General features: G+C 36.6%; 1 protein-coding gene across 1 annotated transcript; it reads left to right on the top strand.

Annotated features, from left to right (window-relative positions):
- The first annotated feature begins 4,582 nt into the window (after window positions 1–4,582).
- Window positions 4,583–13,561, top strand: LOC107089404. The gene is made up of 11 exons (XM_015382164.1): window positions 4,583–4,708; window positions 4,799–4,974; window positions 5,234–5,371; window positions 5,919–6,051; window positions 8,259–8,436; window positions 8,765–8,906; window positions 9,234–9,371; window positions 10,969–11,027; window positions 11,118–11,240; window positions 12,895–12,971; window positions 13,195–13,561. Exons 1-11 carry the CDS (start codon window positions 4,598–4,600, stop codon window positions 13,279–13,281), a joined length of 1,362 nt encoding a protein of 453 aa, XP_015237650.1. The 5' UTR covers window positions 4,583–4,597; the 3' UTR covers window positions 13,282–13,561.
- The last annotated feature ends 1,864 nt before the right edge of the window (window positions 13,562–15,425 follow it).

Here is a 15,425-nt window from a genome sequence, read left to right on the forward strand (position 1 = left end):
CTGTAACAAATAAAGATAAAAAAAATATTATAAAAAAATAAGAAATAATAAAGTGTTCCTTGGCTTGAGGCGGACCTCTGGTAAAGAAATTCCATAAAATCTGTTTATAAGTTTTCAATTGAACCTGTTAACAAACAACATTCCCTTGTCTTGTGTTTTTGGCTTCAATAAAATACCTCTGGACTTTTTGAGTGCGACGCTGAGGTCATCAATAGTCACTGCTTGTTCTGCCATATATATCACAATGTTAGAGAATCTTTAAAAAAAAAAAATCTACATCCATATTAGGGTCTGGATAATCACCAAAATGTCACCCCTGATAGAAATTTCAATAAAATCCATCCATAACTTTTGAAGTAATCCTGCACATAGGCAGTCAAACACTTCGTACAAACATAACCTTGGCAGAGGTTATAATGAAATTGACAAATTTCAAACCATAATCCCAGGAGCATAACCTAACCATAATTTCAAAAATGAGGGGACAGATTTTTCAGTGACACTTTCAATTTCATCTTTCCTGTGAAATATCTGTTAAAGCCTTTTCCTAAAACCTACCTGGTTTCTCCCTGCAATAGATATTCTCATGAAATTATAATCTTTCCTCAATATAAAGACCCAACATCATTCTTCCTGCTAATGGCCTCTGGTCCATCTGCTTCCTCACCCTAATCTTTCTGTTATGGCAATGAACATGAAAAAGAATGTGATATTTAAAAAAAAAATAGCATTAGGAAGAATAAAAATTGCAGTGGAATTTATCCTAAACCTAACTATTAACCCATGGTTATGCTTTATTTTTGTTTTTCTCAGCTACTTTTATTCTTTATTCACCTGTGCAGAACCTGCGTTGTGGACGCCTTTGCTCGCCTTTGGTCCATCTCATCCCTGACTCTGCTCTTTCTATTACAGCAATAAACATTTTAACATGTTTTAAAACATTTTAAAATAGAATTAGGAAGACAAGAAGTAAAACATACAATTGCATTGCTTAAAAAAACAATAGACTACATGATTGGCCAGCAACACAGCACTTGCTCAGTGTTGTGTATTGTCTTAAGTGGGGAGTGTTGGCCTACTGGTTAAAGCAGTGCGCTTGTGCTCTGAGAAGGCTGCAAATACCCTGTTTGATCCCCACAGCCTCCATTCTGGTTCCCTGAGCAAGTTCCTTAACCCAACACTTTTCCCTGGGTGCCACACAATGGCAGCTCACTACTCTCCAAGGGGTTGGGTTAAATACAGAGGTAAAATTTCTCCAGTGTGAGATCAAAATAGTTCAGTTAATATTATTAATGGCAGGAATGGACAGTTTAATCCACGATCACAAAAGTCACCTTACTTTGATTTTAGAGTAGTGACAATTTCATGCACTGTATGTAATAACATAAAAAATATAATGGAAAATGGATAGAAGCAATAAAAATTACATTTTTTTTTTTTTTTTAGAAAAGCAACCATATAGTAATTTATGCAAACACTTGGACAGAATTTCACATTCTGGCAGCCCATTTTTCAAGCAACTATTTTCTGTACTCAGGCAGCAGGACCTTGGACCTACTACATAAAAATTTCATTTCATAATAAAAGTCAGAAACTTTAATGCTTGTAAGTTGTATATTGACACTTTACATTCAAACACTGAAATTTGCGTGTCATGGACCTCATCCTCACCTGCATTTCAAGCCTGTCAGGCTCGTCCCAACATACACATGCAGGTCAGTACAAATAACCAGCACCCACCACATATCTAAATAATATGCAAATGTATTTCAGATTTCATATATACATATTCAGTCAATCTGATATATGTGAAAAGTGTTTAATATATAAATAAAACTTAATTCTTACTGTACCAATTTGCAGTGTTGGGCAAGCTACTTGTCCAGTTTAGTGAGCTTACAGTAGCTATCAGTTACTCAACAATAAATTAAGCTTCACTACACCAAAGCTACCACCTAAAGAATTATAGCAAGCTAAGTTACACTAATGTGTTAAAAGTAGCTTAACTACATCAGAAGCTAATTAACGTTGTACCCACCTAATATCAATTCAAAATGAGTCTGATACACTGGTTAAAACATGTATTAAAGATCAGCCAATGACATAACACAGTCTAAAAATTGCTTTATGATCAGCATAATAAAAAAACTAAAGTAATCACTAGTAGACAAAAAAAATAATCAATCTGCTGTTATTAAAACCAAATTAAAGGTACTGTGTAGTGTTCTACACATGGAGACATGACTATGAGTTTGCATTCAATGGACATCTCCAGGGAAAACAAAACCCAACAAAAGGCATCTTATTTCTTTAGGGTCTCCCTTAGAGAAAACTTCTTCAGACCTCAATTAAACAGTCGATTCAAGTAATAAATGAAACTGTTTACAAAAAAGGTGAATAAATAAAAAAGCTAATTAAGAGATATATATACATTTATGTCTCACTGTATAATTTAATTTCTACCTACATATTTATTCATTGTATTTTGGGGGGTAATTAATTGAATGCTTATTTATTTTTTGAGCATGTATTTATTTATGTATTAATTTTTATACATGGTAGAGCTGTTCTTCCATACCTAAAAAATCTTATCTGTCTGTACGCAGCCTGCGAAATGAGACGCAGCCTGTGTGTCATTCTTTGAGTTCCACTGCAGTGCGCATGCGCATGTTTCATAGATGCAGACAGGAGAGGCAGAATAGAGGCTCATGCATGAATGTCCAACGAATAACTCCGATTGTTGTTTCAAAAATAAAAAAAACCTGGTTTTATTACTTAGTTATGCCCTGGATTTTGTAGCGTTTGTGGATGCTACATCTCTACTTGATCAAAACAATAACGTCACTACTGGAAAGTTACTTGATAAATAAAGCAGCGACGCTACGGTCAAGCTACTAGAACATGTAGTTAAACTAATAGCTTCGCTACATGTAGCGGCGCCACTGCCCATCACTGCCAATTTGTTTGTTGACATTTTGAAATGAATTTCAAAATGTCAAATGTAATTTAAGAAATGTATTTATGATAACAGTTCCAACTAGGGAAGTGATTTTGACCAGGAAGAATCCTATTTAAGTTTTCAACAAATGAAAAAGCATATTTACAAAACTACCTTCTATAACACACCACATAAAACTTACTTTCACACTGTCTCTACCCTAATGAGATCGGTCTGGAACAGAAGTCTGAAGTACAAAGGTCTCAGTCTGAATGACATCCTCATTAAAGCTCGCAAACCCGATTAGAGCTGGCCTGCTGGGGTGGGCCATCGGGCTGGAAGATCAAGACCACTTACACTGATTCATATGGCGCAAATCTGATGGCACAGAAAAGAAGGTTATGTCCCAACAATAATTCAGCATTGGAGACAAACTTGCTGGTTGCAAAGCCCAAGTCTCAATGCAAGAGAGGGCAAACCTACCTTCATTCAGGCAATTTAAAGAAGAAAGCAATGTGCTGTAGGAAGACTCTTATATTAATGACACCATGACTTCACAAAACGACATCCTGAAAGGAAAGTTGAGACCCAAAAAAACAGCTAGGAAAGAGCCAATCGCCATCATCCTGCGTAACCAGGTGTCAGAAGACACCTGGTTACGCAGGATGAAAAAAATGCTCCTTGGTCAATAACTGAGCAGAGAAGAAGTCAGAAGCCATAGCCCTGATCAACTCACCAGAAAAAGAAATGTTAAGCCAAGTCTATGGCCTGTACGTATGACATGTGACCACGGCCAAGAATAATGGTGCCATCTTAGGAGTGTTTTTAAGAAACTAAAATAAAGTACAGTTTGGGATATTGCCTTTCCTAAAGGGCTCAGACAAAATGCCATGTGATAAATATGATAGAAGTTGTTGAGTGTCATTTATGTCATGATGTCTGTTTACACAAGTTTGCGTGTCCCGTTGGGAGTTGAGGTACAGAACGGTGCTAATTATGGCGATAAATTACAACAAAGTCCTGCATTTTGTTCCATATGCAGCCGAAATACAACAGGTAGCAGATTTTAGAAAAATCTCTTTATATCGTAACGTGTTTTTAGCTACACAAGGGGTTACCGGTATTAATAGAAACAGCCACATCTCCCTCTCCTCTTATGGCTATCACTTATCGTGTGGGCTCTTATCAGATCGAAGCATCACTAGGTGTGTTTGAGATGAACAGCAGCTCACCTGGAATGTGGACAAGAGTATATGGCTGTGCTGATGGGCAGGTTAAAAGCCTGTTGTGAAGCTGGACGGACCTGTCTGCAAGTGAACATGTTTTTTCAACACTTGGGGAAGGTTTGAAAGCATTATAAAAAATGCTGGCCGAAGTTTCAAAATCTGTTTATTAATAAATTCCCTCAAAATGACTTCCTATCTATAAATTAGAGGTGTGTATGATTGTTACAGCTACTCCAAATCACATAACTCTTTTTTTCACATTTGAAGGTAATCTTTGAGCCATCAGACATTTTTCTCATACCAGCTTCTGTTTCATTTTACTAAGACATATTTCTAAATCTTCCAGGCCACACCCATAGAGGCTGTCTGTTAAATATAATTTCACTCGTCTCTGATGCCTCAGTCCTTTTCAGGAGACCTTTTCTTAGTCACTATGTTGCAGTCTGTGCTGCTGCTGCTGCTGCTAGGCAGTGGAGCACAAACTGCTTATTATGGCACTGTCTATACTTACTACGTTGGAGACTATCAGCAAAGTTCCTATTCGGTAAGTTAAATGTCTTTGCAAACTATTTAGGTAATTAAAATTTCTTTTGAAAGTAACATAAAATACATACTGTACTCTTTAATTCTACAGCTAATATATGATTTTAAGCTGGGCTACAGTTCATGTGTGGACTTCAACACTTCACTTTGTTCTGGAAACTGTAGTTGGATTACCCTTCATGCAATCGATGAAAGCAGAGATGAGTGGTGTCAGAAAGTATTTGTTGAAACTTACTACACTTCATATCAGACTGTATACAATGAATTGTAAGTTTTCAACATTAAATGTAAATCTACTTTCCAATGTTTACACTGTGAAGCCTAGTTCATCTCCTAAACTTCTACATGTCAGTTACATTCATTCATTATGTTTGGTTTTGCTGTCTTTTTGTTTTTGTTTTTTTAGGAAGAGATATCTGTTAAAATTAGCTGATGGAAAAAAATTGATTTTGTAGGTCCTCTGGGATTTGGTTTTATGTGCTTTATTATTTCCCTGTAATATTGCAAAACCTATCATCCACTGTAGGTTTCCTACTGCAAACTGGATAGAAAACAGAAATGGTATTAGATCATCTTTAATACCGTTGCTTTTTGACTTAAGAAATCGGTCTGATATCAACAAACCAAACTCCTCACCGCAGACCACCATCATCCCTCTTTTACGGTAAATCTGCTTTTTTTTTCTTTTATGATATTTAAAATAGTTAGAAATAGAATGTGTTTGATAGCAAATTCTTTAAATGATTTCTCATTTTGTTTTATGTTCTTCATCAGCATTTCCAGATAAAACATTATGAATCCTTGACTCCAAAAAGAGCAGGCAGTTAAATTAAGCAAATGATCATAAAAGTGATAAAAACCTGAACAAAATTTTTTTCCAATTTTTTATTGGTTACTATAAATTTTACTTTATTAGCTAATGCTGTCGTTTTAGGTGAACACAATTGTATTTAAAACAACTGAGTTCAGACAGATCAGTGGTAAATATCTAATTAGGTTTGTTCTGTAAAAAGAACCTTTTGACTAACAAAACTTAAATCATGTTGTTGAGCTTTTTCTAATAGGGAAAAAGGAAATAGAAAATGAAAATATGAAAAACCTTTGGAAACCCAGGGGACTAGACAGACAGGTTTATTTTTAAGCTAAGCCATCAAATGACTGCAAATGAAATGAGGAAATGTGACGCTCAGGTTTATGTTTTTCATTTTCAGAGTTCCTTCAAACTGTCAGAGAAACATCAATTTGTTGGTTTTTGACCCCAATGGAGATGAGTTTAGATGCAGATATTCAGCCGGTTCAGAGTGTTTTAACTGCACACCGCTGTCTGTCCTCAGTCTTTCATCAGTAAGTATCCATTTTGGCATTACAGAAACTGCAGTTCTAAAACAAATTATTCTAACTTAACAAAATGTTTGATTTTATTACCTCCCCGTGATTTACACATTATAAGCACAAGACAAATGCATTCAAGTGAATTGGGTAATTTGAACAAAAGAATTGAGGCTGAAGTACAAACATAAATTGCCTAACAGTAATTACAAATAAATCACTTATTTCAAAGATGGCAAAGAAAAAGACACTGATGTTATCAAGACAATTTCACTTTACTCTGACATACAATTAATTAAATATCAAACTTTGTAATAGCTAAAAGAAGAATAAATATTAATAATAAATTATTATTAACAACAACATTAACAGGCTCAGCAACAAATTACAATCTGCTGCTAAATTGTTCTCTATGCACAAACTTAGAATCAGCTTGGGGAGACCTTTAATTTTCGGAAAAGCCCCAGAGGCACTTAAAAAGTTTGTCACTTTGGTTCATTAATCATCATCTGGATGGTGGATGGATTCGGCAGTACTTCCTGTAGCGCCGCCCTTGTGGCCCCGTGGAGCTTTTTCAAAAATGTATGAAAATAGAAAAAGATGGATTTTTTACTTTCTTTACTGTTTTAATTTGGTGTGTACAAGGTCAAACAAACATTCATTATGTCTTACAATGCTGTAAAGATTTGTATAGTAAACAAATTTAAACAATAAATGTAAAAATTTCTGAAGATTTTGATCATAGCCTGCAGCACACATTTCAGTACGGCACATTGCCAGGCAGGTGGCTGTTGTAAACAGATCAGCAGGTGTGTCTTGGGCCATTAATCCCGATGGGAAACAAAGGAAGATAGAAGGTATGGCATGGCATTGCAAAATGGAGTGCTAGCCCTCCTTATTAAGAATCCCTTTTACCCTGTACAAATCTCCCACCTTACCAGCACCAAAGCAACCCCAGACCATCACATTACCTCCACCATGCTTAACAGATGGCGTCAGACATTCTTCCAGCATCTTTTCATTTTTTCTGCATCTCACAAATGTTCTTCTTTGTGATCCAAACACCTCAAACTTGGATTCATCCGTCCACAACACTTTTTTCCAGTCTTTCTCTGTCCAATGTCTGTGTTCTTCTTAATCTTTTTCTTTTGTTGGCCAGTCTCAGATATGGCTTTTTCTTTGCCACTCTGCCCTGAAGCCCAGAATCCTGCAGCCGCCTCTTCACTGTAGATGTTGACACTGGGGTTTTGTGGGTACTATTTAATGAAGATGCCAGTTGGGGACCTGTGAGGCGTCTGTTTCTTAAACTAGAGACTCTAATGTACTTATCTTCTTGCTCAGTTGTGCAACGCGGCCTCCCACTTCTTTTTCTACTCTGGTTAGAGCCTGGTTGTGCTGTCCTCTGAAGGGAGTAGTACACACCGTTGTAGGAAATCTTCAATTTCTTAGCAATTTCTCTCATGGAATAGCCTTAATTTTTAAGAATAAGAATAGACTGTTGCGTTTCAGATTCTGGCCATTTTAAGCGTTTAATTGACCCCACAAATGTGATGCTCCAGAAACTCAATCTGCTCAAATGAAGGTCAGATTTGTAGCTTCTGTAACGAGCTAAACTGTTTTCAGATGTGTGAACATGATTGCACAAGGGTTTTCTAATCCTCAATTAGCCTTCTGAGCCAATTAGCAAACACATTGTACCATTAGAACACTGGAGTGATAGTTGCTGGAAATGGGCCTCTATACACCTATGTGGATATTGCACCAAAAACCAGACATTTGCAGCTAGAATAGTCATTTACCACATTAGCAATGTATAGAGTGTATTCTTTAAAGTTAAGACTAGTTTAAAGTTATCTTCATTGAAAAGTACAGTGCTTTTCCTTAAAAAATAAGAACATTTCAAGGTGACCCAAACTTTTGAACGGTAGTGTGTATATATATATATATATATATATACACTACCGTTCAAAAGTTTATACCGGTAGTTGAAAAGTTTATATATATATATTTGTGTATGTCAGTCTCTAAGAGAGCCATTGGTAAGAAAGAATATTGTGTCATCAATGTATTATTTTTTTGCATACTTCTAACAATCCATCAACTGATCACAGAAGAACACTATCATGCTTTACTTTATCAACAATAAAATAAGAACAATAAGTAACATATGCAATGCTAGTCTTAATTTTGATCCTTTTTTTCTCCTGTTTGTCCTCTTGCAGGCTTGTATTCTGTCATTCAGCCCAACTAATAGCAGTGCTGAAGGTCCATATGCAGTGCAGCTCATTATTGAGGACTTTCCCAGACAGACCATCACTCTGACTAATAGCAGTGGTTCAGAGGAGGTGAAAAATACCAGCAATGCCATCAGCAAGGTCCCAGTCCAGTTTGTTTTCAGAGGTACATTATAACATCACAGTTTGATAAACCTGTTTTGAAGTCAACTATGGCTGCGCTGATTTAGAAAAGGCTGCTTCTTTCTTCTTATATTTCAGATGTGCTTTTTAACATGTAAAATGTCTTATCAACTACTACAAGTTAATATAGAGAATCTGACTTTTGGCTTAAACTACATTCAGAAATGCAACAAAACAACTAACATTGGAATAAATAAATATGTATTTACATTTAATAATCCTCTAACTCCCTTAAGTTTTCCAATTAGCCACCACCATGACCTGCTCCTGTCAAATTGGCTAACTTTGTTTCATTTTATCATTGGATTCAGTGGATCCTGCAGTACCATCCTGCACTGAAGGTCTGTATCTGCCTACGTTCCTGCCTCCAACACCTGAAAATGGAGCTCAGATCTACACCAATGTCTCTCAGACTGTAGAAATCAACATCCAGGTCTCAGCAACAGCGGCTATGTAAGTGATTGTTTTTGTGTTTTTGTCAACACCTCAGGAAATTAGTCTAATATTCAATTTAGCTTGATGTACTAATGAATTCCTAAACAGGTTAGTAAAACGTATTCTGTTAAATGTTAAAGAAACATATTTCCAGTGGACATTTTTACTGAACCTAAAAATAAACAACTGTGAAAAACCCCAAATAAAGTAACCACAGTTGTCAGAACACAGGGATTATAATTTCAATGAAACAAAGCAGCCAATACCATTAATTAGTGTAATGTGTGAAAGTTGGAACGTTTGATTTATTTGTCTAACAATCTGTGCCTCTCATATTCATCAAAGGATCACCGAGCTCCTGTTTAGTGGTCCAACTGGTGTATCCAAAAGTTCATTAGGATCAAGAAATTTTACCCTAACGTGGACACCATCTGAGAGGGATGGAGGACGCAGCCACACTTTCTGCTTTGTTGCTCAAGCAAAGTTAGTTTTTATCTCATTTAATTTATTGATTAAAAATTGTCTTAAATATCAAATACAGTTCAGTTTAGTACCTTGATTTAAGGTTAATTGACAGGAAATGTTCTTGATGAAACAAAAATGCACATGTTTTTAAAGTAATAGCAGTAAGTTCAATTCAATTCAGTTTATTTATATAGAATCCTTTCACAACAAATGTTATTTGAAGGTACTTTACAGAGATAATTCAATCAGATCAAATCTGCGGATTGGTTAAAAGCTTCTACAGAATATAAGAAAGTCCGGCTGATTCTATCCAGTCATTGACTTTACAGTTTGCTGCTCCTGGATGAGCAGCAAACAGTATTATTAACTCTACAGCAATCCCTCACACTAAGCATGCATGCAGTGACAGTGAAGAGGAAAAACTCCCTTTAAACAAGAAGAAACCTGCAATACCAGGGTCATTGTGAATGGCTACTACTGAGGCTGACTGGGCTTTCAAAGAGACCGAAGCTGACATACAAAACGAGCATAGATGCTTATCCATAAATATTTATTATATTAGAAAAGATAATTGTAAACTATCTCCATAGAAGGCTCCAAGTAAAGAAACAGTTAAGTAGACAAGCTTCAAGTGAGTTTTCATTTCAAAGAGATGAAATAGAACATATACAAGTAGAGTAAAAGCTGAGCCCGTAGCTATGTCCCTGCCAGCAATAAAGCAAAATGTGAGGGAAGTTTATAGAATACATTATTTTGTTGCATTCACTCTGTGTGATATATGCAAATATAATTCCATTCATACCTTTTGGGGTTTTTTTAACTGAGAGCTTCATCCTGCACAACATTTTTGTAGTTCTTTTCTGGCAGTCTGTAGACCTAATTTGAACAGCATCATTCATCATGACATCCATGAAGCATTATGGTTAAAGTTCTTGCTGTGGACCATTGTAAAAGGTAAAGGAATGGGATCTAAGAGCATAAACTAGGAGCTATAATTTTAAGGTATTCTGATTAAGCCACAGAGGAAGGGCAGTAAAAAGTTAAACTAAAGAGTGGCAAAATTTATAATTAAGTAGCGCTAAAGATGGAGCTGGTCTAATAGAAATACAGTTTTGCTATTTTCACATAATAAACTATGCCTGAAGACAAAAGATGATTACAAAGGACCCATAAACTTTTTAAATTCCTTGCATGTAAGTATGCAGTGCTGGGCAAGTTACCTAAAAAAAAGAAACGGTTCCAAAAAAAAAAAAAATTAAAGAACGATGCCTCCAAGGACCCTTTTTAAGCAACCAAAAAGGTGCCGCAAAACCAACAAAAAAAAGGAAAGGAACGGCAAAAACTGCCGAACCAAGAAGAAAGGGGCCCAAGAGGGAAACAAACAAAGCAAGCAACCCGGTTTCCAAAAAAACTTTTAACAACCGAACGGAAGAACCGGGTGAAATGGCCCCGGTAAAGTGCCTTGAGATATATGTGCAATTAATTGGCACTGTAACTGTTAAACCCAATTGAGTACAACTAAATTTCAGTTTTCTGTTATTTTTAAACTGAAACAATTAGTGATTATATTACGGTAGCAGTTTCTTATAAGAGCTGTTTTTAATTACCTCCTCAGTTCCTCCAACTCTGTTTACCAGTCAGACCTTCGATGCATTATTGTAACGACCGGGGAGAGTGAGTGGAAATGTTTTTTGTTTTTTTTAAGTTTCATCTGCTTATTCCTTAGCTGAATTTATTCCTGCTAATCTACTGCTCCCTCCAAAGGCCCATCTAGACCCACCTTCAATGTAACAACTCAACTACCCCCCACTATGATACCTCCTACAGCTACATCTCTGCTCACACCTACTACGGCAGTCCCGAGTGACACACCGACCCCAGAACCATGTAAGTGACAGAAGTTGATGTTCTGCAGGATTCCTCTGTTACAGTCCTTGAGGTCTGGTGTTCTGCACCTTGTAGATCTGTCTCTGCTTTCACACACCTAAATCAAATGCACGAGTTACCTTCTCGGTATGCAGTCAAGTGTTATATAGTCCTGCTAATGACTTGATTGGTTTACTTAGGTGTATTAAAGCAGAAACTCATGCAAAGGATGCAGGAAACTAGATGTCAAGGACCTGAAATGGCTGTTTAAGAAAGAGACTTTTTTGGTATCATTTATTTATTTTTGGTAAAATTTATTAAAACACAACATGGGAGGCAGGTAGCCAATTAGCTTGAAGAATTGTACTTAAAGTCCCCCCCTTTTGCAAACACTTTCTGCAGGAGGATTTCCAAATGGATACTAATAGAATTCAGAATTAATTACACATATCAGTCTAGCTTATGCCAGTTTACTATATAGATAAACTGAATTGAATTACAATTTTTCTACACATTTACTAAGACTAAAGGAACCGTGTTTTGCCACCTTTAGAAAGTATAAGCAAGCGTCTGCCGAGCTGAATCTTTAACTTACTCACTGCTTGAATTATCCTGTGTTTGGTTAGTTTTGTGGGTGGAGTCAGGGTGAAGCTACCACATGGCTACTTTACTCATTGCTAGAGCAAAAAAAAAAAAATGAGGAGTTGAACTGAAATTATAAAGAACAGCTATAGTTTTTTATTGTTATGCTGTGTTCTTTTCATTCATATCACAACAGCAGTGGTGATTAGGCTACGTAAGGAGGTGACAGACATGAAAAATAATAAGCCTAATTACAGGCTGATTATGCCATGTTTAGTTTGCATAAGCACAGTCAAGGGACCCTCATGGTGTGATTTTAGCTCTTACAACTTGTTCTGTCTCATCCCGTCCACAGGATGTTTTTGTAAAAATTTTCTTGAGGGATCTGACCCACATGCAGTAAACCACTCAGAGAACCAGGGTCAAAGTTTTAACAGGTTTATTGATAAGATCAGCGGGGGAAGGATTCAGGAAACTCAGTGTACTGGTGAACCGGAAGATAGTGAAGAAAACTTTCCACCAAGAATCCAGTGTCGGTTTATCCAGAGAAGAGAGTTGTTAGATGGCGCACAGGTTTAGACTTGGTGGGACTCTAAGCAACTTTTGAGCGGACTGTCACTTGGAAATCCAGGAGGACTTGAACGGAACTTGTGGAGGTTAATCCCCTGCTCAGTGTGAGACTCACACAATCCTTCCAGGGGAAGAAGGCCAAACATCAAGCTTACAGGATGACTTCCTGCTGAAAAGGCAAAGACAAAAAAACTAGGTTAGGCTCAGTGAAAACAAAGACTTACTTAGACTTAGCAAAACTCAGCTTGGCTAGAGTACCCAAAACTGGCAAACACTCTGGCGTCGAGGTAGTGACAGTCCATGGCTCAAATAGTCCTCAGTGATGAGTCAACCTGCCGCAGGTGTGTGAAAGGACCAACGAGAACAGGGAACCACCTGGTGGTGGAGGGAGAGAAATACACAAAAACACAACCCACACAAACTGAATTCCTAACAGTTTCCAGGTGTTTCAAAATATCTTTTGGTGGTTTTGGTGTGGCCAGTTAAGTGGTGAAATAGTAATGTTGACTCTCTGTGCTTCCAGATTATATCCTGGCTCTGAATGCAAAGATTTTGACTACACTATCACTGGAGCATGATTCTGCAACTATCATAGAACTGGTCAGTAATCTATTTGACTGATTTTAATGATAATTCTCTTTATTTTTTCTTTCACAGATTCGACTGTTTATGTAATAAACTAATTAGGTTTTTTATGTTTCATGCTTTGGTTTGCTATCTTTGTAGTTTGTAGAGTTTTAACATGTAAATGCAGTTAAGTTTTATTCTGTGTGACTTTCTCTTTTTATGAAGTGGGGCTGATTATATGTGTTTCCTGCTCTAGATCAAAGGAGAGCTGCAAAGACAGGGCCTCCCGATAGACATAGAGGTTCAAATAAAGGATGCAGGAGATATTACACCTGGTGCCTAGTTGATAAATATGATCTTTGCCTGGAAATCTGTTTTAAACCTTGGGATTTTTATATATGTTTTCCTAATGATAGTAAAAATGTAAATAACTTTCATCTGATTATCATAAATGCAAACTGCATAACATTATTTGTACCAGTGTCCTTTTGCCTGATAATAGATGAGTAGAACCTACTGACCTAACCTGATATCTTTCATGTTATTAACGTCTCCTTATGAATTATAAACACAATTCAAGGTGGTTAAATAAATATTTTCTGCCTTACCTAAAACTGAATCAAAGACTCATTGTTTTTGTTCATACTTGGGAGGGTTTTGTTGTCACAGGGTGCAGGTTTTAGCTTTTGATTAGGAGCAGACAAAATTTCGACTGTAGATATAAGACACAAAAACATTAATATGAAGAGCAAAAGAAACAGAAGGCAAGGTCTTCAGTTTAACAGAATATGTGATATAATCTAACTCTCACCTATACACATAAAAATAAACCTGAAAACAAAAAACAGAAAATGACTTCTTTATGGCTCTTCCTTAGAGATATGGAACACTCATAAGGAGTCCTTTCAACAGTTTAGGGATAAAGATGCTGCTCCTTTGAGACAGTTCAGATTCAGATTTGTTTAGTGTGTCTCTTGGGTGCATTCTAGGAGATACTTTCTCAATAGAGAACCAATGATAGGGCATAACTTTTTGGAGGACAAGTACATCCATTTTGTCTTGGGAACACGACAGGATCTTCCAGAAAGTGTTAGTGGATGTAGTTTACAGAGCTTAAATCAACCTAAGCCTGAACTTTTTTGAGAAGATCAGAGTTGTTTATAAGGATTTCATGAACACTAAATAGGGAAATCTTTCCAAAAATAGAGGCCATTCTTTTGTTGAATTATGGCTAATCATTTATTTATTATTATCATTATTATTAAACATTTTGTGCATTTTTATCTTCACATGTATTTTTACACAGATCTAGTAAAGGCTGGGAGATCATAAACAACAGATATTGTTCTGCAATGAACCAAACATTCCTACTTTTAAAGGGCAGATTGCAGGTTAGAGCCTCAATTTTAAAAGTGTTAAGTTAGTGGAGACAGACATCAGTCTTAGAGACTTTACACTGTAATCTATTTTAAGAACTTGAAAACAAATTACAGTGCAAAATCCCAGGTGCCAAAAAGTGAGAAACAGCAGCTGGGGTAATGTGCACTGCCCCGCCAGAGAGAATAAATCCAGTTTTCCTCCCTTTAGTTAAAGTTTCTCCAGTATTCATATTGATCCAGTTCACAATAACCCATCCACTTGCAAGTTCATACAGGATGTCCTTGTGTTTAATTTAATCAAATCCTGATCAAGTGTTTATAGCAGAGGTCACAGATTAGTGGATCGCGGACCAGATCTGGACCAACCTGCTGCCAATAAGCTGTGTCAGTCTGTGTCTAGAGCTACTTCTAGACACAGCAGGCAAACCTGTGGGAAGCCTGGCGATGGGAAAAAAAGAAGACGATGAGAAAAAGAGCAGAGAAAGTGTGGAATGCTGGAAAAACCGCAGTGAACTGGTGAGAGAAAAGTGAAATGCCGTGCTCAAAGATAACCCTGCACATTTTGAGTATGTTTGGCTCAACCTACTGCGGTGTAGCAGGATTCTCCACCATGAACATTATTAAAAAACAAATATTGATCCAGCCTAACGCCTACTTCTCTCATTAAGCCATGAAAAAGAAAAACAACAGTTCAGGTGTTTTATAAGATATGTGAATCAGGAAATTGTCTATATACCAAACTGAACGGTTGTTGTTCTCAACTTCAGAAAACACTTTCGATTTTAAAATGCTGAATGCATAGCATGGATACATAAACACCCAATTTTATTTCACTGTTAAATTCTGTTTAAAGTAAGAGATTATAATAAAAAATGTCTCTGGACCTTTACTGGTTGATGGTTTTCTTTATTCAGATCCCTCTGATTTTTAATTGGTTAACCCTGGTTTACAGGTTTACAGTAACTTCTTCCACATCTCGAGGAATTAACAAAGAGCCTGCTGTGACATTTCCTCATACCAGGTAAAGACCAGGTCCTTTGTGTGACTGCACAATGCCTAACTTCCAGTTACAATGAAGGTGAATAGACAAAGAGAAAAGGAGTGGATG

Source organism: Cyprinodon variegatus, unplaced genomic scaffold (assembly GCF_000732505.1).
Source record: "Cyprinodon variegatus isolate N-32 unplaced genomic scaffold, C_variegatus-1.0 Scaffold251, whole genome shotgun sequence".
NCBI classification, from domain to species: Eukaryota; Metazoa; Chordata; class Actinopteri; order Cyprinodontiformes; family Cyprinodontidae; genus Cyprinodon; species Cyprinodon variegatus.